The sequence below is a fragment of the Hyperolius riggenbachi genome, chromosome 4, assembly GCF_040937935.1.
Source record: "Hyperolius riggenbachi isolate aHypRig1 chromosome 4, aHypRig1.pri, whole genome shotgun sequence".
In the NCBI taxonomy this organism is placed as follows: domain Eukaryota; kingdom Metazoa; phylum Chordata; class Amphibia; order Anura; family Hyperoliidae; genus Hyperolius; species Hyperolius riggenbachi.
This window is the reverse complement of record NC_090649.1, coordinates 131635723-131662366: the sequence shown is the minus strand read 5'-3', so window position 1 is coordinate 131662366 and position 26644 is coordinate 131635723. Positions and strand designations below refer to the sequence as shown.

The 26644-nt window shown below is 44.4% G+C and overlaps 2 protein-coding genes across 3 annotated transcripts in view; one reads left to right on the top strand and one right to left on the bottom strand.

Moving 5' to 3' along the window:
• The window catches only part of LOC137504709 (proteoglycan 4-like), a 62089-nt gene extending 59163 nt beyond the window's left edge, over nt 1-2926 (bottom strand). Inside the window, exon 1 of the mRNA XM_068233295.1 lies at nt 2758-2926. Coding sequence (XP_068089396.1) covers nt 2758-2926 — 169 coding nt within the window. The remainder of the gene's footprint in view (nt 1-2757) is intronic.
• Nucleotides 1-26644, top strand: part of KLHL24 (kelch like family member 24) — a 96103-nt gene that overhangs the window by 36073 nt on the left and 33386 nt on the right. For both annotated transcript variants that reach the window (XM_068279201.1, XM_068279200.1), the window contains exon 2: nt 24076-25041. In XM_068279201.1, the coding sequence (XP_068135302.1) occupies nt 24125-25041 (917 nt within the window). In that variant the 5' untranslated portion in view covers nt 24076-24124. The remainder of the gene's footprint in view (nt 1-24075; nt 25042-26644) is intronic.

Here is a 26644-nt window from a genome sequence, read left to right as displayed (position 1 = left end):
ACCAGATAGATGGCAGCCAATCCTCCATTGGCAGAAAGGAGTGGTATCAGAGGAGCAGGGGGAGAGGTGAATGAAATGAGCAGCAGAGTTTAGTAGGGACTGGAAAAGTGCCTTTTTGTTTTTTTGGTAGGCCACACAGAGTTGGGTGTTACGATAGTCAAGACGGGAAATGACTAGAGTATGTACAAGCATTTTAGTGGCCTCTTGTATAAGGAGGGGATGCATTTGGAGATATTTTTGAAATGGAAGTAGCAGTAGTATTTTAATGTGTTAACATGTGGTTTAAACAAGAGCTCTGAGTCCAGCGCTATAACATTTATTTATTGAGTTTTTCTGTGAAAATGAATACAAAGCTAGCAAAGATGGTCAAAGAGAAGCAAATAACTTAAAATATATGTACATTTTATGTTAATTTATGCCGCTTGGAATTGGGCCAATCACTAGCAGTAGATGATGATTTTGATTCAATTCTAGACCGCATCAATTCAAAATCATTAGCATCTCATTAACTATCTCTACTTTCTAGTGTAAACACTCTGCTCTCAAGGGAACTCGGAGGCATAGATTTTCAAGCTTTGCAAAAAGCAACATGACAGCCCCCATAAAACAGAGACAACATGTTTTGTAGCTCTGGCCAGCTTGCTAGGATGATTAGCTATACTGTTAATGAATTAAACAATGATACTTATAAATGAAGAATAAAGCATACATGAATTTGAGGGGACAAAAGTTCAGTTCAGATTTTGCTTTGAGTTTAAGTACAACAACCATGTGATCATCAAAGCTATGACAGCACTTTCATATATTGTTAAGGAATTTGTGAAGAGTATGTAAGCACTGATACACTTTGAAGGCTCTAGAACTGCCAGGAGCAATAGTACAGGACAGTTAGGCTAATCCTTGAAAAATACCAAAGCGAAAATTATATCTATATATTTTGGATAACAGATATTTTAGTGTTTTATTTTACTACATGAGGTTCACATTATGTGTTGTGAAGTATAAACAGCATATACCCAATCATAAAAACTAAGTGGAATACAGAAATCAATGAATCTCATGCACCTTCCTCTGCTAATAAGATCACACAATGTTTCATTATTCTACAGAGGTTTTCAGTTAAAGGACCACTATTGGAAAAAAATTTGAAAATACATGTGCACACATACATGGTGTATTTCTCCTGGATTAAAGTTTCCTACAAATTACTTTTCTTCTCTGCTGCTGTCACTAAGGACTGGAACTCACTATCAGCGCTTTTCTAAGCACTCATGATGTGAAAAGTTCTTGCTAATGTAATGCTATGGATGTGATCCCACTTGAGGGATGTGATTTTTTTTTTAAATCTTCCATAGCATTACATTAGCAAGAGCTTTACAAATCACAAGCGCTTACAAAAGCGCTGCTGGTCGGTCATAGGCCTTACAGTAGGTAGTACAAATCTGAGAGATCTGACAGGGTTTGGACTAGTCCATCTCCTCAAGGGGGATTCTCAGTATTTTCTGAGCAAAAGTTCTCCTTGGAAAGGATTTATATTAAGATCCCAGCTGCCTCCCTACTCATTTGCACACAATTTTAGCAGTTGGACTGAGCAACTACCATTCAGTAAGTGCTTTTGATAATAAAGAAAACCTTGAGAATTCCCAGTGACAAACTGGACTACTCGAAAACCTGTGAGACCTGTCAGATTTATGTAACTTACTGTACAGGGCTGTGGAATCACAGTCGGGGCAGTTTTTGGGTACCTGGAGTCGGAGTCGGTGGTTACATAAACTGAGTAGTCAGATGATTTTTGTACCTATTCCATAGCCTTGCAAGATTCAAGGAGTCAAAGCAATTTGGGGTACTTGGAGTTGGAATTGGTGGTTTCATAAAATGAGGAGTCGGATGATTTTTTTTTTCCAACTCCACAGTCCTGCTACTGTAATTGACGACGACATAGGAAAAAAGTAATTTATAATACCTTTTATTCTCTTACCAATCTACATTTTATACATATCTTTTATTTTAAATATTATAATTTTTCAAGATGGTGGTCTTTTATGAAATAACTCTCTGTATCAACACTGTGAAATCAACTGTGTGTGTGTTGTTGTTGTTTTTAAATCATTTAGGCCTGCGTTTGCCATTCTCTTTCAGTGAAAAGCCTTTACAATAATTCACAATTCATCGATACACATAAGCTGAATACATCAGGCTATTGTATGCTTTGAAAGATGATTTATGGGGACATGAAGGAGATAAAACTATAAGTACTCGACTGTCTTGTTTGGTCTCAATTGATTTACTGTTCACACTGAAAAGATAATCCCAGTCTAAACATATTTGTGTTCGAAGGAAGAACAGGTTATTCTTATAACCTCATACAGAGTAAAAACATTATGAGGTCACTTGTAGAAGATGTACAGTTAATATGACTGCGATCTCAGTGCTATCGTGTTACACGGTATTCAGAAATTAAAGAAACTAAAAGAATTTATACCTGTTCACCTTTCTGGGAAGTTTTAGAAGTTACAGTTACAGTGGTGCCCACTACAAAGAAACATGCCTGTGAGGCCCAGTCTGGCTGTAAAACCCAGCCATCAAGAACATGTAAAAAAGCCTTCAAGGTTAACTAGTCCGTTTGTAGCTCTTCATCTTATTTTTTAGTGTCAGTGTCTTTTAGTATAATATAATCCTTTTTTTTTTTAAATAACGCAAAAGTAGTTCTATTAAAGGGATTCTGCGCAGTCCCCTAAAATCAAAAATTTTACTTACCTTGGGCCCCCTCTGGCCCACCGTATGCCGCGAGGTCCCCCGGCGTCATCCTGGCTCCTGCCCACATCCCTCCCGCGGCTCCCGTTACCGGCGACACCCGGGCCGGGTGTTGGGCCAGCTCTTCCTGGTCCCAGCCTGGCTCTTCTTCGTCTTTGATGCTGCTCGTCATCATGCCGGCTAGTGGGATTTGGATGCATAGTCGCATCAGCACAAGTTCCGGTTTCTGTCTTGTAGAAGGATGTCGGCACAATGTCGGGCCGAGCATGTAGATCGGACATGCTGCATGATGTCGAGCCGTCGAGGTCGATCAGGTGCGTGACGGTAATGATGAGCAATATTAGGACTGTCCCCCCTAATGTCAAATTTGCCCGCTCAGTGCGCTATACTTTACCTGTGTCTGCTGCTGGCTCCAGGCTCACACATGCGCCCATGTTACTCCAGCACCCATGTGGGGCGTGTGTATAGACAGAGCCTGAAGCTAGCGGAGGACACAGATAGGTAAAGTATAGTGCACCGTGGGAGCACATTTAATATTAGGGGGAACAGCATGGGCCGGCGAGGCGGTGGATGCGGTGTCACAAGGCTGATTTCTAATTGATTTGAGCATGAAATCGATCGGGAATCGGCCTGCGGTGTTTGGGCAGCCAGTCTCTCTAATCAGATTCGAATAGAGAGAGATTTGTCTCTTAATCAAATCTGTCCATCATCGCCTGATGCATGGGCACCTTTACACTACAGCTCAACTCTCAAGTCCATAGGCAGAGAAATTGTCATTTACATATTTGAATTCTTAAAGCGGAACTGAATTAGATTAGATTAATACAAACAGTTTCACTTACCTGGGGCTTCCCCAAGCCCCCAGCAGTCGTCCTGTCCTGCGCCAGTCCTGCATGATCCTCCGTTTTCCCGCCGCCAGCAGGTTTCATTACCGCTGACTTGTAAGTTGACGGCAACTGCGCCTGCGCTCCCCAGACCGCGCATATTTTTTATTGCGTTACCGTCTTGCAGTGGATGGTAATGCGAAAAAAGATACGCATAGCCCGGGGCGCACAGGCGCAGTTGCCGACTACTTACAAGTCAGCGGTAATGAAACTAGCTGGTGGCGGGAGAATGGAGGAACTAACCTCATCACAAGCACTTTGGTTTTGTGAGTATAATTGGGGGTGGGGATCTCCTTAGTGTTAGGAAAAAATGTGAGGGAGGAAGGCAAAGAAACTATGGATGGGCACTGGAAAGTGTGGGTGAGCTACAGTCTTTTAATGGTCAGATTTAATTCCCCTCTCTGGGTTAGCAGAAATGTATATGTTAGGATTATATTTGTTCTTGAACACATGATCCAGCTTTTTAGTGAACTCCCATGTCCACAGTAAGGTTCAAGCCACATAGTACCTTGTGACTGTAGAGATTGTTGAACTCTGGGTTTAAATAAAGCTTTAGTCTTTAGTCTATACCTCTCTGTTTGCTCCAGCAGACCAGATGTCTGTGAGGCTGCTAACAGGTTATTTCCCTGCCGTTGTTTACACTTCGCTTACATACCTGTTCTGCCCCAGTGACTGTAAATACTATTTAGCAGTTTCTGAAGGCTGTTTTATGAGATGATCTGACAGAACAAAGATGTTTTTCTATATCTGTGGTTGCTAGTGTCGTAAAGAAAACTGATGGGTGGAACAATACAGGCCTCAAAAAGCTATCGTGCGAGATGAAAATAGTAGGTCATGCAAAGGACCTGCGCACAGGAGTGATTCCATAACTGCGCTCCCAGGTGACTACAGAGCCACCTGCTGGCAGTTTCTGCTGCTTAGTTTTCTTTAGGTAGTCCTAAATATACACAACTAATACTTTATCAAAGTTACATCAAAAAAGTTAGCTACTTACTTAAGTAAGGGAAAGCCCCTGGATGGTCCAAAGGCAAACATACTGAATGAAGCTCAGGGTGGGCGTGGGCTAGATTACCACTTTTTGAGTGTCCTGGCTCTGCTTGCTGTCCTCGGGGTCCCTCTGTTCCCCGTCCCTTGTTTCTCCCCTTGTTCCCGGAAGTTGTCCCAAGCAGCACAAAGCAATTTCTGAACTGCGCAGGTACAAATTTCAAACTGCACCTGCGCAGTGAAAGAAAGTGCTCACAGACGCAGGCAGTCATTGGGGACTCCCAGTCCTGTGCTCCCCAGCCCCTGTTTGGCTTTGTAGAGTTTACAGAGCAGCAGTGTGCGTCTCACCTGCTACATGGGCGCTGCAGCGATCATCGAAGTCCTCCCTCCCTGGAGGCACAAAAACATATTACTGGCTTCCAAGTTGATGGAAGGGTTAATCTTCAACCTTTTGCTTCACTTTGATGCTAATTGATAAGATTGCTGTTGCTGTACCAGAACTGACAGATTGAGGGCCGGTTCACACTTGGCGCTTTGCCCGCAATCACATTCAGGTCCGTGATCGCGATTTGCAGGCAAAATGTCACAATTCAGCGCAATTTGTGCTTGTGATTCCCCGTCAATAGAATGAGAATCACAGAGCAATCGCCCCCAAAATGCAGCATGCAGCGCGTTTTCGATTCATCGAAATCGCAACCGCTGCAGTGTGAATGTATCCATAGAGATACATTGTAGCAGCGCTTTGCTGATCGCCGGCGATTAGCAAAGCGATGAAAAATTGCCCCAATGTGAACCAGCCCTCACTTGAGTAGCACTATGCTGTGTAAACAATGCAAAAACATATCTGATTCATTGGGTGGGGGGTGCGGGGGTTTCGGATCAGAGTACTTATTCTCTTTTAGTCGCTCAGTAATTTAATTACAAGTCAGTCTGATCCTGAAACTGGCAAACTGGCAATGTTATTCGCTTCAGAGAAGTGTAATTATGCCTTTAAAGAGAAACCATGACAAAGAATTGAACTTCATCCCAATCAGTAGCCGATACCCCCTTTTACGATAAATCTATTTCTTTTCACAAATGGTTCATCAGGATCTCTGTATGGCTGATATTGTGGTGAAACCCCTCCAACAAGAAACTCTGAGGACCATGATACTCCTGGCAGTTTCCTGTCTGTGAACCTTGTTGCATTGTGGGAAATGGCTGGTTACAGATTTTACAATGGGCAAACACTGACTCAATCATTTATACACAATTATTGTAAAAATGAAGCACTTTTTTTATTACATTATTTTCACTGGAGTTCTTCTTTAAATGACATTGTACCAGTCCTCAACGCTTTCATATTCGTTACTTGTGTTTAGAACAAAATTTAACTTAGAATTTCATCCAACTCCAATGACTGTGTTAAATGATAAGACACCGGAAATGTACATCTGATTATCTTAATATTCAGGGAAATTTCATGTATCTCGCTATCTTGATTTTCTCATTTTTAATATAATCTTGTTTTTCTGATTCTTTGAGGTGTAGCCCTTAGCCTAAAGGTACACGTCGATCACGCTCTGTCAGGACATATCCCCCGAGTAAAGAGAGCATTGGTAATACGTGTGTGGGAAAGCTATTTGGAAACTGGGGAGAGGCAAGGTGCACTGCATTTCAGGTTACTTAAGGCTAGGAGCAGTAAATGAAAGCATAATAAAAACTGAATACTTTGTCTTGTTATGTGACTCATTAATGACTGTATTTTTTCTGATCTCTTCCTTTAATAAATATCATAGCATGGTAAAAGTTAAATATATATTCATTTCCTTCTTAAAGGACAACTGTAGTGAGAGGGATAAGGTGGCTGCCATATTTATTTTCTCTTAAACAATACCAGTTGCCTGGCAGCTCTGCTGGTCTATTTGGCTGCAGATCTGACAATAACGCCAGAAACACCTGATCTGCTGCAAGCTTGTTAGCTGCATGGCTAAAAGTATTAGAGGCAGAGGATCAGCAGGATAGTCAGACAACTGGTATTGTTTAAAAGGATATAAATATGGCAGCCTCCATATCCCTCTCACTTCAGTTGTCCTTTAAGGGAAATGTCCAGGCTAGATTAAAAAAAAGATTTACTTATCCAGGGTTTCCTCCAGCCCTGGCAGCTGTCCCTCGCCGCAGCTCCGCCTTCAGCTGCCATCGGGGACCAGGAGCTAGCAGCTGAGAGCGGAGCTGTAGTGAGGGACAAAGCAACTGCCAGGAGGAAGCCCCGGGTAAGTAGATCTTTTTTTTTATTTTTATCTAGCCTAGACATTCCCTTTAAGAAACTTGTCTAATCAATTATCAAACATAAATAAAGTTTTGAGTAAATTTTTGCTTGCCGATGACAGAAAATATGTCTGATAGCATATACAAGCATCTCCTGTGAGAAAACGCAATAGAAAAAACTAAAACAGGGCCCGGGACTTTAAAGCGGACCTGAACTTCCTCTCTGCTCTAAAAGATATGCAACAGCATAATTACCTTCACAGAAAAAAAAATGTATTTGTTACAGCTGATACCAATCCTGCAATTAATCTGCAGTGTGGCTACTTCCTGCTTTCATGGAAGTAGACATATTGTTAACATCCTGTGTTTACCAATTAGCTCTCTGTCGTGACACAGCTGAGAGATCAAATCACAACTTGTGCTTAGTCACAGATGAGGGGGAATAAACTCTCTAAATACATACAGGGTGCATACATACATTTTTATATGTTTTCCTTCTGTCCTGTGCAAGAGTTCAGGTCCATTTTCAGGCAAAGAAAAAACAAAAGTTAGATGCCTCAGTAGTGGGAAGTCTATGGATAATTAGGAGGCTTTGCCCCTCCCCTCGAGCTCTCTGTTCCAGGACTGGGACCGCCTGAACTTATTCAACAATGGCTTGTCAAATTCCTTCATGCAGTCTTGATGCTGTCTGTGTACAAGCGCAGTCACACTGCACAGCTGCAAGATGGCATCATGGTACATGCCTGCACTCGGGGTCCCAGCGACCAGCAGTAGTCTCAAGAAGGATCGGAGATGCTTCTAGAGCAGTGTTCCCCAACCCTGTCCTCAAGGCCCACCAATGGTGCAGTAGAAAGTCAATAGTATTCCCTATCTGGGACCTGCCAGTTACTTACACATACCAATGCAACCTACAGCCCCGCCCCCTTGCAATAGCAATGTACCCCTTTGCCCCCCATCCTTTAATTGACACAGTTAAATAGAGATCTGTGCTTTTGCGGCAACAACCATAGAATAATGGCATTGCTTTTCAAACCTCCACCCCATCTGTTGCTAAAGCAGGCTGCAGAGGACTCTTCATATTACTTGAAGGGCATCTGAAGTAAGGGCGATTAATATGGGGCTGCCTTATTTATTTTTCTTTTAAGCAGTACCAGTTTCCTGGCTATCCCCCCAATCCTCTGCCTCTAATACTTTTAAGCCAAATCTAAACGGAGCGATCCGGCGGCTCGATTAACCGCCGGATCACCTCTTCCGCATCCCCGTGCGTACCCGCCGCATCCCCGCTCGTCTGCGCATGCGTCGGATTCTATACCCGCTCCTCCCCGCCGCCGCGCCGCTTATCTTCCGCTCGATTCCCCGCTATTGTCCGCTCGCGAAGGAATCGAACAGCGGCGAGATCGGACCTGTCGGATCTTATCAACCGAGCCGCATCAGCGGCTCGATTGATAAGTTACATCGGCACGTGTGTACCTAGCTTAAGCCATAGAACCTGAACAAACATACAGTAGATCAGGTGTTTCTGACATTATTGTCAGATCTGACAAGATTAGCCACATGCTTGTTTCTGTTGTTACTCAGACACTACTGCAGCCAAATAGACCAACTGGGTGGCCAGGCAACTGATATTGTTTCATAGGAAATAAATATGGCAGCCTCCATATACCTCCCACTTAAGGTTCCCTTTAAGGCAGTCAGGTGGTGGCGAAGGGCAGGTTCAGACAGGTGTTAAACGCTGCTTTTTTGGCGGGCGGCAAAAGCGCTGTTTGAAAGGAATCAACTGCTCTTCCATTCAAACAAATGGAAGTGGTTTTAAAACAGCTTTTCGGGTTGTTCATGTAAGCGTTGTGGTAGATCACGTCAACTCTTCTTGGATGATACATGTAGCGGCCACGGCGGCTGCTTTCTTGTGGTTCCGTGTCCACGCAGGGCTCAAAACACGAAATGGTATCAAAACACTGGGAACCGATGCTGAACACTTTTCTGTTCAGTAGCAGGAAAGCATTAAGCATTAGCTAAACGAGCTGCCACCAGCCATCCCACAGATGCACATGTGAACCAGCTTTAAAGGGACACTGTAGGGGGGTCGGGGGAAAATGAGTTGAACTTACCCGGGGCTTCTAATGGTCCCCCGCAGGCATCCTGTGCCCGTGCAGCCACTCACCGATGATCCGGCCCCGCCTCCGGTTCACTTCTGGAATTTCAGACTTTAAAGTCTGAAAACCACTGCGCCTGCGTTGCCGTATCCTCGCTTCCCCTGATGTCACCAGGAGCGCACAGCGCAGGCATAGACCATACTGGGCCCAGGGGCAAACCCAGGATTTTCAAAGGGGGGGGGGGGGGGGATTCATGAAAGGTCTCTCTCAGCCACGTACAATACAGTATGATAATATGGTAGGACATCATACTGGATACACATAATGCAATTTCCCATCCCACTGGCAGGATCTGACAATTATTTCCTAAATGACCAATCTGCTCCCGATCAACAAAGGGATCGATCAGGAGCAGTTTGGATGCAAATAACGAGGACAGCCAACATTGGTTATGAAGGGGGAAGTGAAGCATTTACACAGCAGGGCTGTGCTCATACTTGACTCTGTTAAGTTCCCCAGAGCTGCTCCATGCTCTGTACACACACTGCTGCTCCATGCTCTGTACACACACTGCTGCTCCATGCTCTGTACGCGCTGCTGCTCTATGCTCTGTACACACGCTGCTGCTCCATGCTCTGTACACACACTGCTGCTCCATGCTCTATACACACGCTGCTGCTCCATGCTCTGTACACACGCTGCTGCTCCATGCTCTGTACACACGCTGCTGCTCCATGCTCTGTAGATATGCTGCTCCTATATCCAAAGTTAACTGTAGCAGGGAAAGAAAGGGGGCAGTGATATTCTGGTGTCTCAACTTGTGTCTGTCCCCAGTCAGTGCACCGGCCCTGGTCTAAGGGGGGTTTCTGGGCAGCTGTAATACCCCCCTGCGTTTGCCTATGGGGCCTGCGCAGTACGCTCCTGATGACATCAGCAGGAGTGAGGACACGGCAACGCAGGCGCAGTGGTTTTCAGACTTTAAAGTCTGAAATTCCAGAAGTGAACCAGAGGCGGGGCCGGAGCATTGCTGAGTGGCTGTGCGGGCACAGGATGTCTGTGGGGGACCATTAGAAGCCCCGGGTAACTTCAACTCATTTTCCCCTGACCCCCCTACAGTGTTCCTTTAAGTATAAAATTAAGAGAGGCAATAAGCCCAATCTATAGAGTCTGTTCAACAGCATACATTGCTGCAGCCAGACAACCTGTGTGCTTTCACAATCCTGGCTTGATGACTCAGCTGTATCAATAGGTGTTGATCTGTTTAGAAAGCTTAGTTCTGAGAACTGTGAAGACTGAATGACCCGGTTATATTCATTTCTGAAAACATTATCATTAAAAGATTATAAATGTTATTTCCTAGGTATCCTCTTGAATTCTGCAACATGCCTGCCTCAAAACAGTCTTTATAGACATGTAACGGGTATAAGATGTGAGGAGTGTTGGCCTGGAGTCGAGAAGGTCTGTGTTTTGCTGTTAGTTGTTTCTGAGGAGGTGTAATGTCTTTCACAACAATAAGTGCACTGACAACACACCTCTAACTTCTCCAGGCTAAACACATGACCTTCATGTCCTATCATGATCTGAAACCTTATACTTGAGGACACTCATTGGCCCAGTGCCAAACATGATCTCAGTCAAGCTTATGTAATAATAGTTTTCAGAGGGCAAGGATGTGGTATATCCCTCAGCAACCTCAGTGCTAAACACTCTGGTCAGACGTAACTAATCTTTATCCCCTGAAACTGCTGTCGATCCTGTTGAAATCACACCAATCAGTGCAGAAGGAAAGAAAAATATTTTTAAAGAGACTCCGTAACAAAAATTGCATCCTGTTTTTTATCATCCTACAAGTTCCAAAAGCTATTCTAATGTGTTCTGGCTTACTGCAGCACTTTCTACTATGACAGTCTCTGTAATAAATCAATGTATCTTTCCCCTGTCAGACTTGTCGGCCTGTGTCTGGAAGGCTGCCAAGTTCTTCAGTGTTGTGGTTCTGCTATGAACTCACCCTTCCAGGCCCCTCTCTGCACACTGCCTGTGTGTTAGTTAGATAAGAGAGAAGAGAGAAGCTGCTCTAATCAGCTGGATAAATCGTCCTCTGAGCTGGCTGGGCTTTCACATACTGAGGAATTACAAACAAGGGCAAAGCTGTTTGCAGGAAGAAACGAGCAGCCTGAAACTTCAGTGCATGGGGGAAAGAAACACACAAATGATCTATTGAGATTCAAAAGGAATGCTGTATACAGCCTGGTTGTGTATGGATGTATTTTCTATGTGTGGACATACTGTACATCAACCTACTTCCTGTTTTGGTGGCCATTTTGTTTGTTTACAAACAAACTTTTTAAAACTGTTTTTAACAACTTTTAATGCGGCGAGGAGCGGCGAAATTGTGACAGAGGGTAATAGGAGATGTCCCCTAACGCACTGGTATGTTTACTTTTGAGCGATTTTAACAATACAGATTCTCTTTAAAAGAATGTTCATATTTGGTAAGAAAAACAGTAACACACAAAGTCCAGTATAACCCAGGTCAACATGTCGGCATTGATACTTTACTCGGGCTTCAATAAAGCAGACCTGAACTCAGAACTTCCTCTCTGCTCTAAAAGATAATCACCAGCATAATAACCTTTAAAGAAAAACATTTCTTTGTGACAGCTTACAGGACGCCTGCAATAAATCTGCAGTGTGTCTACTTCCTGGTTTCATGAAAGCAGAGAAAGGGTTAACCTCCTGTGTTTACATATTAGCTGTGTCTGTTGATTCTGACGAATTTCTGAGCTGACACCGCTGAGAGCTCAAATTACACTCGTGATTACTTGCAGATGAGGGGTAATTAGACAGGCTCTTCTTAAAGAGTAACTGTTAGCCCCAAAAATGAAATTTAAATCTCTATTGCAATGTTTTATTTACTTTTTAAGGGAGCCAAAAAGGCAATGCAGAAGTTAAAAATCAATCTAATTTTTTTTACTATGTAGCCTTTTCCCCAGGACGCAAAGCCGCATAACAGATACTGCTGAGCATGCAGAGCATGCCCATGTCTGCCCGACCCCCCTCTCCCCCCCAGGACCAGGTGCCGATATATTCTCACCCCAAACAGCTGACACGGAGAGAGAGCGGGAGCGGAGTACATCTACACACTTTCAGCGCCGCCACCGCAGAGCAGCCGTCGCCGAGTCACATGTGAGAGAATCACGAGCAGGAGAGAGATGCACGGCGGCGGCTGCTCTGCGGTGGCGGCGCTGGAAGTGTGTAGATGTACTCCTCTCCCGCTCACTCTCCGTGTCAGCTGTTTGGGGTGAGAATATATCGGCACCTGGTCCTGGGGGGGAGAGGGGGGTCGGGCAGACATGGGCATGCTCTGCATGCTCAGCAGTATCTGTTATGCGGCTTTGCGTCCTGGGGAAAAGGCTACATAGTAAAAAAATTAGATTGATTTTTAACTTCTGCATTGCCTTTTTGGCTCCCTTAAAAGTAAATAAAACATTGCAATAGAGATTTAAATTTCATTTTTGGGGCTAACAGTTACTCTTTAAACACAAGCAGGGTGAATTTCTCTATGTTTACTTGTGTCCTGTACAACAGTTCAGGCCCACTTTAAACTGGAGATCTCTCATAATCAATAATTAAGGGCCTTTCTTCAATGTTTCTGACTTCAGGTGATAATCAGACATAGATGCATGCATTGAGAAGGTGACTCTTTCTACAAAATAGTTTCTGCCAAATGCTTTTCCATTTGTTTTATAAATGGGTAAATTTCAAAGAACCCTACAGGTGTCTTTTGATAGGTGCAGCAGTCAAAAACCTGGACAACAGAGGCTGAGAATATGGTGAAAATATCACTCATATATACAAATGAAGTTAACACTTACATGGCCTATAGGGATCACTAGCGATGCCTGGATAGGTAGTGTCGTCTTGTTTTGCTCTCTTATTTGTTTTTGCCCATAAGACTAGATAAGTGAAGGGAGGAAAATTTTGTTTACGGAGTAACAAGCCTGATGAATTCCAGTCAGTACACAGGTCAGCATCTGTATCTGGGAAAAATCAGACTGGCTTACTTGAAAAAAAAATAAAAAATGTGTTTTGTTTTGGGAATCTGTATTTATTTTATTGTTTGTAAGAACGTACAAGTGACACTTCAAAGCTTACCTAAAGTCAGTAACATAACTATGGATCAGAGCTGAAAATATAACTTCTTGGTGGGCCCCAGGAGGTACCTCATACTTCCAGGGAGTTGAAGGCTTTAGTGATCTTAGTATCTTCCCTCTCTTATTATTATGTGCTCATACTCCAAACTCAAAAGATGGCATGTCTGCAGTTACACTGCTCAAGCCGGAAGACAGAAGTTTGCCTTCCTAAAGCAGAAGGCAGGGCCGGAGCTACCGTAGGTAAAAAGGGCAATTGCCCCAGGGCCCCAGAGCCTGTAGGGGCCCCCAAGGTGTCCCTCCCCCATCTTAACTGTTGCTCCCCAGGGACTCTGCAGAGTCTGTTAAGATGGGAGGTGATTGGGGGAGGGTCAGCAGCCAGCTCTTGGGACCAGGAGGGAAGTTTGGCTGCAACAAAGGGCCTCTAATGACGCTTTTTGGTTGGGGAGTGTCTGTTGGGGGCCCCCCCAGGCTAATTTTGCCCTAGGGCCCAATTATTACTTGAACCGGCCCTGGCAGATGGTATTGCAATTATTCAGATTGGAGTGAGCATGTGAGGTATCCCACAGTGCATCACTCCTGAATATGCAAATCATCTCTTTGTTGTCCCTGATAGCTAAATACATCTCCAGATATACCTTCTGTTTTGCATAGCATATTAGTAAGGAGGGGTTTTTTTTGCTCCCTTTCAGCCCCTTACACACTCCTAGGAGTTCTGGTTTACCATGAGCTTGCTGGGTAATCTGTAACACTTCCTGGAAGTTCAGTCAACAGTTTTTCTTTCTGTCTAAAGGAGGTTCAGGTCTGCAGTAATTTAAATTTTAACTGCTAGAAGAAAATACTTTGCTGCAACCTTCAGATGATTTTTCTCTATGACAAGCACTGTCTTGTATTATCTTGTCTTAATATTTGTGTGTAAGGATCATTGTTTCTTTTTCTTTCTTCTTTCCTTCCTCAGACATGGAGCCCCCTAATAAGCTTTGATTTCTCTTTATCTTGATTGTTATGTTTCAAAGCAAAGCTAGAAAATAACTTTTTGAAGATCTTAAGTATTCTTTGCAACATGAGCTAAAGCTTTTGATATAGGCAGTGCTATTTAAAGAAACACATTTAAGACACAAAGTTATTATTTATTTTGGATTCATATAGCAGTCAAATCTTTCATGGAGCTGTACAATACAGGATACATACTGTACATTATACAATTACAAAAACAATGATGGGATGCAGCTGATACACAACTGAATAGGTCATTGTACATAGAGGTAGAAAACATGTACCCACAGTATGCAGCAGTAAAAAGACCACACCAGGGGAGAGAGCATTGTTCTTTCAAGCTAACATACTGAAACTAAAGATAAAGACCAGTACAGGTGAGATTCTAGAGTATGAATGGGAGCCCCCGAACGTTATCTAAAGAACTAGCTTGCCTAATATTTTGTGACGTCTGACCTTATTCCCCCCACTCACCGTGCCTGCTGAAAACCACTCAGTTGTGTGCCCTACAGTGATTCACCTTGCCAGCAGAAAAGATGATGGCATCATTGAGAATATAAATTAGGGTGAGGTAAGAGACCTTGAATGGCCAGAGAGGAGAAGAACTGGAGAAGCAGAGGATGGTAAACTGTGTTGAAAGTTGAGTAGAGATTGAGAAGAATTAGTGCAGAGTAGAATGGTTTAGATTTACTGTAGTTGTCAATTGGTTACTTTGGCTAGGGCTATGCTTGAGTGGAAGCCAAATTAGAGGTGAGCAAAAAGGAAATAAGTGATGAAGTCTAAGTACAGATGTGATTCAAGTAGTTTGGAAAAGAGAAGGGATGAAGATGACTGGTAATTGGGGATGGCAGAGATGGTCTCTTGAGTATAGGTGTTATGAGGGCTTGCTAAAATGGGAATGGCAAAATACCTGTGAAGAAAGATAGGTTGAAAAAAGAGATTAGTGCAGATGTAATGGAAAAGTAGAATTGAAAAATGAGGCGAAAGAATAGAAAAAAAGTGGGAAGGTAACAGGATATGATTTAGAGATGAGGGAATAGAGGGTGTGCCTACTTAATGGAGAGAAGGCAGTTAAGGTGGAGGGGAGATTTAGGGTCTTAATGTAAGGACTAGGCTGCCGGGTGAAGATTCTTGTAATGTTACTAAGGTTGTCTTTGAAGGATAACAAAGTTGTTGGCTCTACAACAAGATGCAAGCTTTCTGCAGTAAGGGAAACATCACAATTTATTTGCTCATTAGCATTTGATAATACACTGTGATGATCTGCTCAGCTGGCTGCACAGGCAGACAGCTGTTTGTCCATTCCTCTAGTCTGTGGGCTGCAGGTCTCTGGAACAGAGACCTGTCTTTCCATTGCAAGTTTCTGTTCTGTTCTCTTGCTGGGGAATTTGCATACATTCGTTATGCAAATCCCCTACCTGCCTTCTTTGATGACTGGCACTATAAGAGCTTTATGTTTCCCAGAATGCTTGGCTGGTCATTTCCCTTCCATGCTCAGTTCCTGATGGACACTGCTGGAGTGTCAGCCATTGCTATCTAGTATAGTTAATTCCTGGGGGTTGCTTTAGGCTCCCCTTCTAGCCCAGTCAGGTTGTATTATCTGTATTGCCTGTTCTGTCTTGTCTTGCCTGTTTGCCATTGTCCTGTCCCTATGGTGGTTGACAGGAAATGGTTCTGATCTATGTTCTTGGAGTATAGCTGGTGCAGCGGTTGCTGCCAGCTATCTCTTCTGTTCTGTTTCCTGGGATCGCGCTAGCTACTTTGTGCTAGCGCTGGGGATCCTTCTGTTCTGTTTCCTGGGATCGCGCTAGCTACTTTGTGCGAGCGCTGGGGATCCTTCTGTTCTGTCTTGTCGGTCGCGATTGCGCTGTCACCAACGGCGGTTGATAGCGAATCGTTCTGTCTTGCTGAGATCGCACTAGCCGCTAGCGTTAGCGGCTGTGGATCTTTCTGATCTGTGTTCCTGCTTGGATCACACTTGCTCTGGCGGAAGAGCGGTGGATCCTTCCTGCCTAGTTCTTGTTTTTCGTGTGTCTGTCTTGTCCGCTGCGCTTGCTACAGGCTCGGTGAGGTAACCGTTAAGCAAGCGCTCGCGTCCCCTGTTTCATGTTTGTCTGTTTATGGTTAGTTAGGCGTGCTTGTCTCTATTGTGCTTATCACGTGGAGATCGCGCATAACCGCGTGCACTGTTGCGAATGAGTGCGGTGTTCGCGGTTAGCTAGCGGTTGTTATTTTCCGTATCTCCTTATTGTATTTGCTGTGCCTTTGCTACCCTCGTATTCTATTCTGTTCTGCCTTGTGTCACGTCTCGCGATCGCACCTCTCGCGATCGCGTTCCTATTTCGTATCTGCTGTTGTGTGTGCGCGGTCGCGGAGTGGCGACTGGATTGGCGCACACACATACAACCTATACCTTTTGCTCAATCTCATTCGCAATCGCCTCTCTTGCGATTGCGTTCTGCGCTTCGTACAATTCCTGTCTGGCACTTGTGGAGGTACAGAGGATTGGTTCCTCTGCACTCCCCAGCGCCATCTGCCGACAGGAATTTCCCTCTACAGGTGCATAGCACCTTTTGCTGGGTTCCTGCAAATTATACGCTTGTGGAGGATCTCCGCCGTGTCAGCGCACGCGTTGTGCGCTGATCACGGGGAAAGTTCCACAATCGTGACAGAATGACCAGCCCAACCCAAAACCCCAGTGTAGACGGAATTTCCGATTTGTACGATTTTGTCGAATATGGCTCTTGTACCTTTAAGAGATTTAAAAAACTTGAACCTGAATTAGCAGACGATTTTTTGTCTGAGTGTACGAAACTGTTAGCGAACCCTGAATTCCAATGCACCCCAGTGTCTACCTGGGCCCCCCAAATGGTCTACATTCTGTTGGGGGGCGAAATGTCAATGTGGGGTTATGATGTGTTAGATCATACCACCCTGAGTCAAAGACCCCTGGAATTCTTGGCCTTTTTAATTCACAATTGGCTGAGATTACCTCAATTACCATACCCCCTTAATGAGTTGTTGTCAGCAGCTCAATCAGCTGTTCCATCTACTCTTTCATCCATAAAGCAGCCATCCAAAGCCTCTAAGTCTAAACGTAAAAGATCTAGGAAGGCTTCCCAGCGGAAAGATCCGTTGCCCATGGCAACCACAGATAGAGAGGTTATTTCTGTCAAGTCTGAAATGGGCAAAACCATGCAGTATGATAATGATGTTTATAATGCATCTGCTGATCAGTTTCCAGGTTTTCTGCCCCAATCCAAAGCTTATGTGGATCCTGCTATAGGTAGGATCGCACACTACATTAAAGCAGTTAAAAAATCTGTTCTTGTTCCTGAACTCCACCCCTATGGAGATTATTTGGATACTGGCCTGTTTGAACCCCCATTTGCTTCCTGGGATGTTGGGGCCTTGCTGGAGGAATTCGATTTTGATTGGAAAGCCTTTTGCGATTTTTACATCGCAAAAAGCGAAGATGTCTTGAATGCTTGTCTTGACTCTATGTACCTTCTGATTGATTCTGATGAATGTGACAAGGATGATGTGGATCTGGTGATCTATGTATGGCAAACGATTTTGGATGAGTTGCACACACACCAACCAATTGATTCCAATAAAGAGACATCGTTGTCGGATGATTGTTCCTGCCTTTCTGGGGTAAAGCATGTGAGTCTTGACTTTGTGCAATCTGAAATGAATGAGTGTGCCGCTGTGGTTGATTCCTGTGCGAATCCTGAAGGATTCGCTCCTGACAGTGTGCAGTTTGAATCTGTGCGATCTGATGCCTGTTTCTCGGATGTTCCTGCAGATTGTGATCGGCATGAGAGTTTCCTCAAGGATGTGTGGGATCCTTTGTCATTTAGAAACAGATCTTTGAGATCTTCCGTCTGTGACCCTGCTATGGGGAAAGTTTCTCGACTGTGCAGCGTCAAAAGTAAAATTAATATGCCTAATAAAGCTTGTCCTGTTGATGTCACTATTTCTTCTGCAGATGAGTCTCTGTCTCACCCTGTTCACACCTGTAAGGGCCCGTTGCCTGGGGACAGTTGCTCCAGCGTTTCGGTCCTAGATGCCTTGCAGTCTGCTCCGCAGATCGCGGAGGTTTGCGCTATAGAAGCGTCAGTTTCACAACCTAAAGTGAATTTTGATTCGCAGGTTTTGCGTTCTGATTCCTCGGATTCGACATTGTTAGCTGAATCTAAGAGTGAGACAGCGCTTCGGTTTTGCGAATCTGATGCTGAACCCTCTTTGCCTTATTCAGAGACGCTTTCTCTGAACCTGCCCTGTACCATGAATAACAATATGATGTCCAATCACACTGACATTTGTGAGTCCCTTTCTTGCTCTGAGGGAAGTTTTGACTCTCCACCCTGTACTCTGGATGAGTCAATATTGCCTTGTACAATATCTCCTGCCCTGCCCCTAGAGGCTCGTCTAGGTATTGCTGCTATTTTTACCTGTCTTTCTGCAGTTTTGGAATTGCAAGCTAGTTTGACTACTACGCAGAGTTCTGGGTGCAGTGAGATTAAAGTTAGGGAGTCAGTGTGTGGTCCAGTGAATATTCCTGTACGTTCCACTCATGATGATGAAATTCAGTCTCAGTTTATGGTGGAACCTTCCCTGGGACATCTGCCCTGTTCTCAAAATAAAGTTCCAGTTTTGCCCTGTAACATGGATAGTACAGAATCCTTCTTAGACAACTTGAAAAATGATGTTCCTGAGGTCTTGTTCGATGATCTAAAGGTCTCCGAGTTCCTCCCAAGGGGTGCAGAACTTGTGGGAGATGTCTCCTGCCCCCCAGGTCCTTCTGAGGTGTTGCCCACTTCAATAGGCATTGCTGCCTTGCTGACTACTTTTGCAGCTCTTGTGGAGCTTCATTCATGTGTAGTCAATGATGATATTACAGTTACAGAAAATTCTGAATTTGAATCCGAGTCTTCTTTTGAAAGACCAGTGCCTGTGACCTCCACTCATGATGATTCTCTGTCCGGTACTGGTTTTGGTCTTGTCGTGTCGGACTCTGAGGTTGGCAGTTCCCCGACATGTCCTGAGGTTTCTCCTGTACTAGTGTACCCCGATGTGCTCTGTGACCCAGAAAGCCCAAGTGTGCCTCGGTTACCAGCGTACTCAGATGCTTCCTCTGTGGAGACATGTTCTGATATAGCCTGCCTGCTTGCATGCCCAGAAGTGGTCCCTGAAAGTCCTGATCTTGATGGGTGTCCTGCTAATTTTGAGTCTGGAATGATCATAGGTTCCATAGGGGTTCTTGGTGGTTCTCCATGTGAGCCTGGTGAGCGTTCTGGCTTCTTGGGATCTCTGCGGAGCTTCAAGGCGTTCTGGGAGATTCCGGGAAAAGTTTTGCTTGGTGCCCTGAATGCGATCAGCAATGGCTTTGGTGTTGTAAGGGACACTTCGAACAGGTATTGCGGCAGGTTTGGTATTCTTGGACGCTCCTTGGAAGGTGGTGGGTATTGTCTGGAGGGTGTCGATGGCTTCTTCTCTGGTGTCCACAGTCCTGATGGGTGTTGCGCTGAGACTTGCAGTGCTGATGGGCATGTTTCGGTGGCTTCTGCTTCTGATGAGGTCGGTTTCGGATGGACTGACTCTGGAATTGGGCCTTGTCGGGCTGTCCTGACCTTCATGAGTCTTCAGTTAGGGTTTTGTGATGTTACCAGTCTTGAGGGATGTCTGGAATCCATCCCTAGAAGGGGGGGTATTGTGATGATCCGCTCAGCTGGCTGCACAGGCAGACAGCTGTTTGTCCATTCCTCTAGTCTGTGGGCTGCAGGTCTCTGGAACAGAGACCTGTCTTTCCATTGCAAGTTTCTGTTCTGTTCTCTTGCTGGGGAATTTGCATACATTCGTTATGCAAATCCCCTACCTGCCTTCTTTGATGACTGGCACTATAAGAGCTTTATGTTTCCCAGAATGCTTGGCTGGTCATTTCCCTTCCATGCTCAGTTCCTGATGGACACTGCTGGAGTGTCAGCCATTGCTATCTAGTATAGTTAATTCCTGGGGGTTGCTTTAGGCTCCCCTTCTAGCCCAGTCAGGTTGTATTATCTGTATTGCCTGTTCTGTCTTGTCTTGCCTGTTTGCCATTGTCCTGTCCCTATGGTGGTTGACAGGAAATGGTTCTGATCTATGTTCTTGGAGTATAGCTGGTGCAGCGGTTGCTGCCAGCTATCTCTTCTGTTCTGTTTCCTGGGATCGCGCTAGCTACTTTGTGCTAGCGCTGGGGATCCTTCTGTTCTGTTTCCTGGGATCGCGCTAGCTACTTTGTGCGAGCGCTGGGGATCCTTCTGTTCTGTCTTGTCGGTCGCGATTGCGCTGTCACCAACGGTGGTTGATAGCGAATCGTTCTGTCTTGCTGAGATCGCACTAGCCGCTAGCGGCTGTGGATCTTTCTGATCTGTGTTCCTGCTTGGATCACACTTGCTCTGGCGGAAGAGCGGTGGATCCTTCCTGCCTAGTTCTTGTTTTTCGTGTGTCTGTCTTGTCCGCTGCGCTTGCTACAGGCTCGGTGAGGTAACCGTTAAGCAAGCGCTCGCGTCCCCTGTTTCATGTTTGTCTGTTTATGGTTAGTTAGGCGTGCTTGTCTCTATTGTGCTTATCACGTGGAGATCGCGCATAGCCGCGTGCACTGTTGCGAATGAGTGCGGTGTTCGCGGTTAGCTAGCGGTTGTTATTTTCCGTATCTCCTTATTGTATTTGCTGTGCCTTTGCTACCCTCGTATTCTATTCTGTTCTGCCTTGTGTCACGTCTCGCGATCGCACCTCTCGCGATCGCGTTCCTATTTCGTATCTGCTGTTGTGTGTGCGCGGTCGCGGAGTGGCGACTGGATTGGCGCACACACATACAACCTATACCTTTTGCTCAATCTCATTCGCAATCGCCTCTCTTGCGATTGCGTTCTGCGCTTCGTACAATTCCTGTCTGGCACTTGTGGAGGTACAGAGGATTGGTTCCTCTGCACTCCCCAGCGCCATCTGCCGACAGGAATTTCCCTCTACAGGTGCATAGCACCTTTTGCTGGGTTCCTGCAAATTATACGCTTGTGGAGGATCTCCGCCGTGTCAGCGCACGCGTTGTGCGCTGATCACGGGGAAAGTTCCACAATCGTGACATACACATAGTAAGATCAGTATCTCTGCAACAAAACCAAGGCATGGCATTTTAAGGTGGAATCTCTTCTTCAGGTCCATCAAAAGATGGGGGCCCACCTAGAAATACTGTGCCTTGGTTTTGTTGCAGTGATACTGATTTCAGCACATGAATTATCAACATACTCAAGAGCAAATACATTGGGGTCCCTTGCAGCAGTAGAGCTCCTACTGTATTCTGGTTCCTATATAAATTTGAGGTCTTGATTGGGTACTTGATTTGGTTCTGCATGCTACTGCAATTCCTGCTAAGTTATTAATGTGTAGGGTTTCTGTATGCATACAAAGAGACTGGCAAAAATGGAGGAAATAGGAGGTGGAGGAGACAAAAACAGAAATTTAAAGGTGCTTAAAATCTGTATAGGATTGTGGGATGTTGGAGGAAAAGTATGATGTTTAATGTTTGACCACTAGAAGGGTCTGTTTGACTTTTGGCATAACCTGTTGTAATTCTGTAAATGCTCATGCAAAACCTTCTTACATCAGTACTGCGTAGTAACCCAGGAGCTGTGGACGGATCAGTAGTTTAAACTGAGCAGTGAGCCAGGGATAATGGTGGGCCCAGTTATGGTGGACTGTAAATAAAGTAGTAGCAAAATCAAATACAGAATTAAATGCGTTATGACAGTATGCAGCTGCTAGCTCATGGTCAGAAGAAGATTGTAAAGTGAGCAAGCGATGCAGGGAGGCTGATGAAGCCTGAAGATCAAGGTTGGAGATATTCCATCATGTGTTAGAGATTTCTCAAAGGGGTTTTGGGGACACAAAATAGATGATGAATTTGGGTAAATTTTACTTGGAGAGGGAAAAAGAAGAGTTAATAAATTAGATAGGGAATGGAAGCTGTAAATTCAAGACAAGGGTGTGGCCATCGATATGGGCCCCTTGCGAAGGACTATTCTGTTATGTGAGTGAAAGAAACTTGGACATAAGTAGCCCATATGAATTTAGCTTTTTTTTTCTCCTGAGCTTTCTCCTAGGAGATCATTTTTCATCTTCTCTTTACAATAACTTTGCAGAACTTTGGAATTTAAAAAGTACCAAAAAGTAGGAAAGACGTACTGTCAGAATTTGTTTGAGTATTTTCTTGCCTGCTGGTGGTTTAAGAGGTATTTTATAGACAAAGCGTGAATATATCACCTTGGAGAAAACTGTTATTGCATATGGTCCTGTGTGTGTCAATGGGGACTAAAGGGATGTCAGCAGACAACAAGAATAGTCCAACACGAAAAGTCCACAGCACCACGTCAGTAATATATAGCTCTTTTATTGTTTAAAAAGACAAAGAGATAGCCATAATAGCGACAGACGCTGTTTCAGACAAGGTCCTTCCTCAAGCTGTATCAGGCTCTCTCTGAAATACAACATAATTGCCACTCTTATATATACAAGTCATCAGTGCACAACGACCAATCAGGACGCAGAAAGGACATGGAGGAACTGATGGGAAACTGCAAGGCAACCTAGAAAGTTACACCCACTATACCACAAGACCAATGCAGCTCCCTCCCCGTGTGTCATGCCAAAAACACTTCCTGGAACGTCATGGTGACCTCATGACGAGCTGCAGTTCCCATCAGGTCCTCCATACTTTGTCAATTAGAGGGAGGAGGTAAGAACTATTTCAAATTCTTAGGACTGAGTGTGATTGGTCTTGTGGTATAGTGGGTGTAACTTTCTAGGTTGCCTTGCAGTTCCCCATTAGGTCCTCCATGTCCTCTCTGCGTCCTGATTGGTCGTTGTGCACTGATGACTTGTATATATAAGAGTGGCAATTATGTTGTATTTCAGAGAGAGCCTGATACAGCTTGAGGAAGGACCTTGTCCGAAACAGCGTCTGTCGCTGTTAAGGCTATCTCTTTGTCTTTTTAAACAATAAAAGAGCTATATATTACTGACGTGGTGCTGTGGACTTTTCGTGTTGGACTTTACTTGACCCATTCAGGGCTACTGGGTCTATCCACTCTAGCACACGTCTGTTCCCATTTGGGTGCTGGTCTACCTGGTTCCAACAAGAATAGTCCAGAAATAGAGTGGCTGGACCAGGAGGCAGGTAGATTATAGCAATTTGGAAGTACAAAGGGGAGAAGAGGAAGGTTGTGAACTTTAAAAGGTGCTAAGTAGAAGAAAACCATGTTTCTGTTAGGCCTGGTAAGGTAAGGAACTGTGAGATAAAGAGGCCATGGATTTGTTCGCTTATTGTGCAAAGAGCAGGTGCTCAGTGATGTGCTAATTATGGGAGCAGCATGAATAGAGACAAAAGCTAGGTTATAAATAAGGTTTTTAGGTAGACAGGTACTGTGAGATGTGTGAGGCTGGTGCATGGAGGGAGCTAGTCTAGGCTTGTGCCCTGGCCCAATGTTGGGAAATATACCATCAGCAGCAAGTAAGAAAGAGAACGTGAGAGTGTGACTTAAATGTGGTCTGGGCATGATTAGAAACTAATTTTAAAAAAGACAGAAGTTCATGGGAGGCTGACAGAGGGGAGGAGGGCAAGGCAGGTGATATGAGGATGGATGTGCTTACATAAGGAGGGTGCATGTTGCTACACCATTTGCAGATGCAGGGAAAATCTAGAATAGTGTGAAGAGCAAGTTGAACATGCTGGATGTGTTCATAAACTATGAACCAGGAAGAGTTATTTATCTTGGGCATCAAATAAACAGACTGTTGACAGTCAATTCAGGTGAATTCCTTGTAAATTTTAGTCAGTTTGAACATATAATGGAAAAATAAATAAATGTTATTTGTATTGTTTGACTTGCAAAATTGTTCCCTAATTGGTGATCTTGTATTCTACAGGAAGTGATTTAAGTCATTCTGAGTTGTTGTGTGCTCACACAACTGAACAATGGTACTCATTTTGGGACGTCGATTAAACAGAGAGGAGGGTGGAGTTCGTGAGTCTCCCGCAACCAAGCGTAAAATCTTTGAAATGGACCAAAAGTTGACGGGTCATGAAGTGTTTGACTTCAATTCTGGTTCCTCTCACTCTGAGAGCATCCTGCAGATCTTCAATGAGTTCAGGGAGAACCGTCTGTTCACTGATGTTGTCATCTGTGTGGAGGGCAGAGAATTCCCCTGCCACCGAGCCATCCTGTCGGCTTGCAGTAGCTATTTCCGGGCTATGTTCTGCAACGACCACAGAGAAAGCAGGGAGATGTTGGTTGAGATCAATGGAATTTTCGCAGAAGCAATGGATTACTTTTTGCAGTATGTCTATACAGGAAAAGTAAAAATCACCACTGAAAACGTTCAGTATCTTTTTGAAACATCCAGTTTGTTTCAGATTGGTGTGTTGCGTGACGCATGTGCAAAATTTTTGGAAGAGCAGCTTGACCCTTGCAACTGCCTTGGAATCCAGCACTTTGCAGACACCCACTCCCTTAAAACACTTTACACAAAGTGTAAAACATTTGCACAGCAGTCATTTGAAGTTGTAGTCCAACATGAGGAATTTCTGGAGCTGGGAAAAGCAGAAGTCATTGACTACATCAGCACTGATGATTTGGTTGTAAGCAAAGAAGAACTGGTGTTTGAAGCTGTAATGCGTTGGGTGTACCACCACGTTGATGCCAGAAGGCCTATGTTGCCTGAACTCCTGACGCATGTCAGACTACCATTACTCCATCCTAATTACTTTGTGCAGACGGTAGAGGTCGATCAGCTGATTCAAAGCTCTTCAGAGTGTTATCAATTGCTCCACGAGGCCAGAAGATACCACGTACTTGGAAATGAGATGATGTCACCACGCACCAGACCACGCAGGTTTGTAATATTTTGACGTTCTGAGGCTTATTACATTTTTAATGTGTAGCTAGAGTATGAGAATGTTATTACAATCTGCTTCTAAGGCTGTAGAGTGTGCTAAGGCAGGTTTTCCCAAGTCAGTCCTCAAGTACCCCCAACAGTGCATGTTTTGTGGAAATCCACAAAGGTAGTTAATGAGCTCTGCTGAGACATTAATTACCTCATCTGTGAATGTCTCTGGGTTTCTGTAAAACAAAAACGGGCACTGTGGCGGTAATTGAGGACTGACTTGAGAAACCCTGTGATAAAGCATCCATCAGTATAGTTCCGAGAACCTGGCTGCTTTTATGTACATTGTAAATGAAATTAAAAAGAATTAGTAGATGGTCAGCTCCCCCCAGTAGATAGACAGCACCCCCTCCCCACACACACACGCAAACACACATCATCATCACCACCTACAGTACTACTAATAAGACAAATGGACCAGAATCAGATATTGTAACATCTCTCATCTCAGGTCACTTTCAAGGGCTGTATATTGAATGGGAATCCTTGTATTATAAATATAAAGTTAGGGCCCTTTTACACTTAATCAGTTGCTCTCAGTTAAAACGGAAAGAAAACTGATTTTTAAAGTAATGCCCATGTTTTCCTATGGCACCTTTCACACTTAACGCGTTTTAACTGAAATCTTCTTCCCAATGCACTGCTACGGAAAAAACGCGTACTAACGCACACTAACGCACACCAACTGATTAAGTGTAAGAGGGGCCTACAGGAAATCTGAACAGACCTTGCTTTGGCGACATTTGGTATAAAATTGATAATTATATTTAGATTAAATTTCCTATTTTCTATAAAATAGCCTGATTTGGCTCCCCACACACTCAACGACTGCAAATGTAATTGCTGCAGTCTTCTGTTCAATTTCTTTAAACTCTCTATGCGTATGGCCAGTGTAACAATCAATTGGACAATGCAGGAACCAGTCTGGCAGTGTGGGCTTAAAGGGATCCAAGCATGTGTACATAAAAAAACATACAAAATTAACCTCCCTATAAAGGTGTCATGGGCTGGGTGGTCAGCATTACTTACCTACGAGGAGTTGCTCCTTTATCCCTCCCTCCCTATAGGATTCATCACGCTCTATTACAATCCTCCCTTATGGGGAGGTTCATTTTTTATCTTGTCATATACAGGTGCTTGGGTCCCTTTAAGAGGAGAAGGCTGCAAACAGAGCCGGGACAAGGTCCTCCAGCATCCAAGGCTGAGACACCAAAGTGCGCCCCTCCATCCCTGCCACCCCAGCCATCACACACTAATTGCTATTAGACTAAAAGGCCCCCATGGGCCCACAACCTCCCCAACACCTTAATATCTAGTTATCTGGCTTGCAGTCACTGCCATGTATCCCCTTTTCTTATTTCTTTCTGCTTCAAACACAATTAGGAATGACAGCTGAATGAATTCTGCGCCCCCTCCTACACTGCGCCCTGAGGCTGGAGCCTCTCCAGCCTATGCCTCGGCCCGGCCCTGGCTGCAAAATTCACATTACTGTGAAAGTGGAAGTGAGAGTTATGTAACCTTACCTCCAGAGCTTCTTCATTGAAGCCCCCCA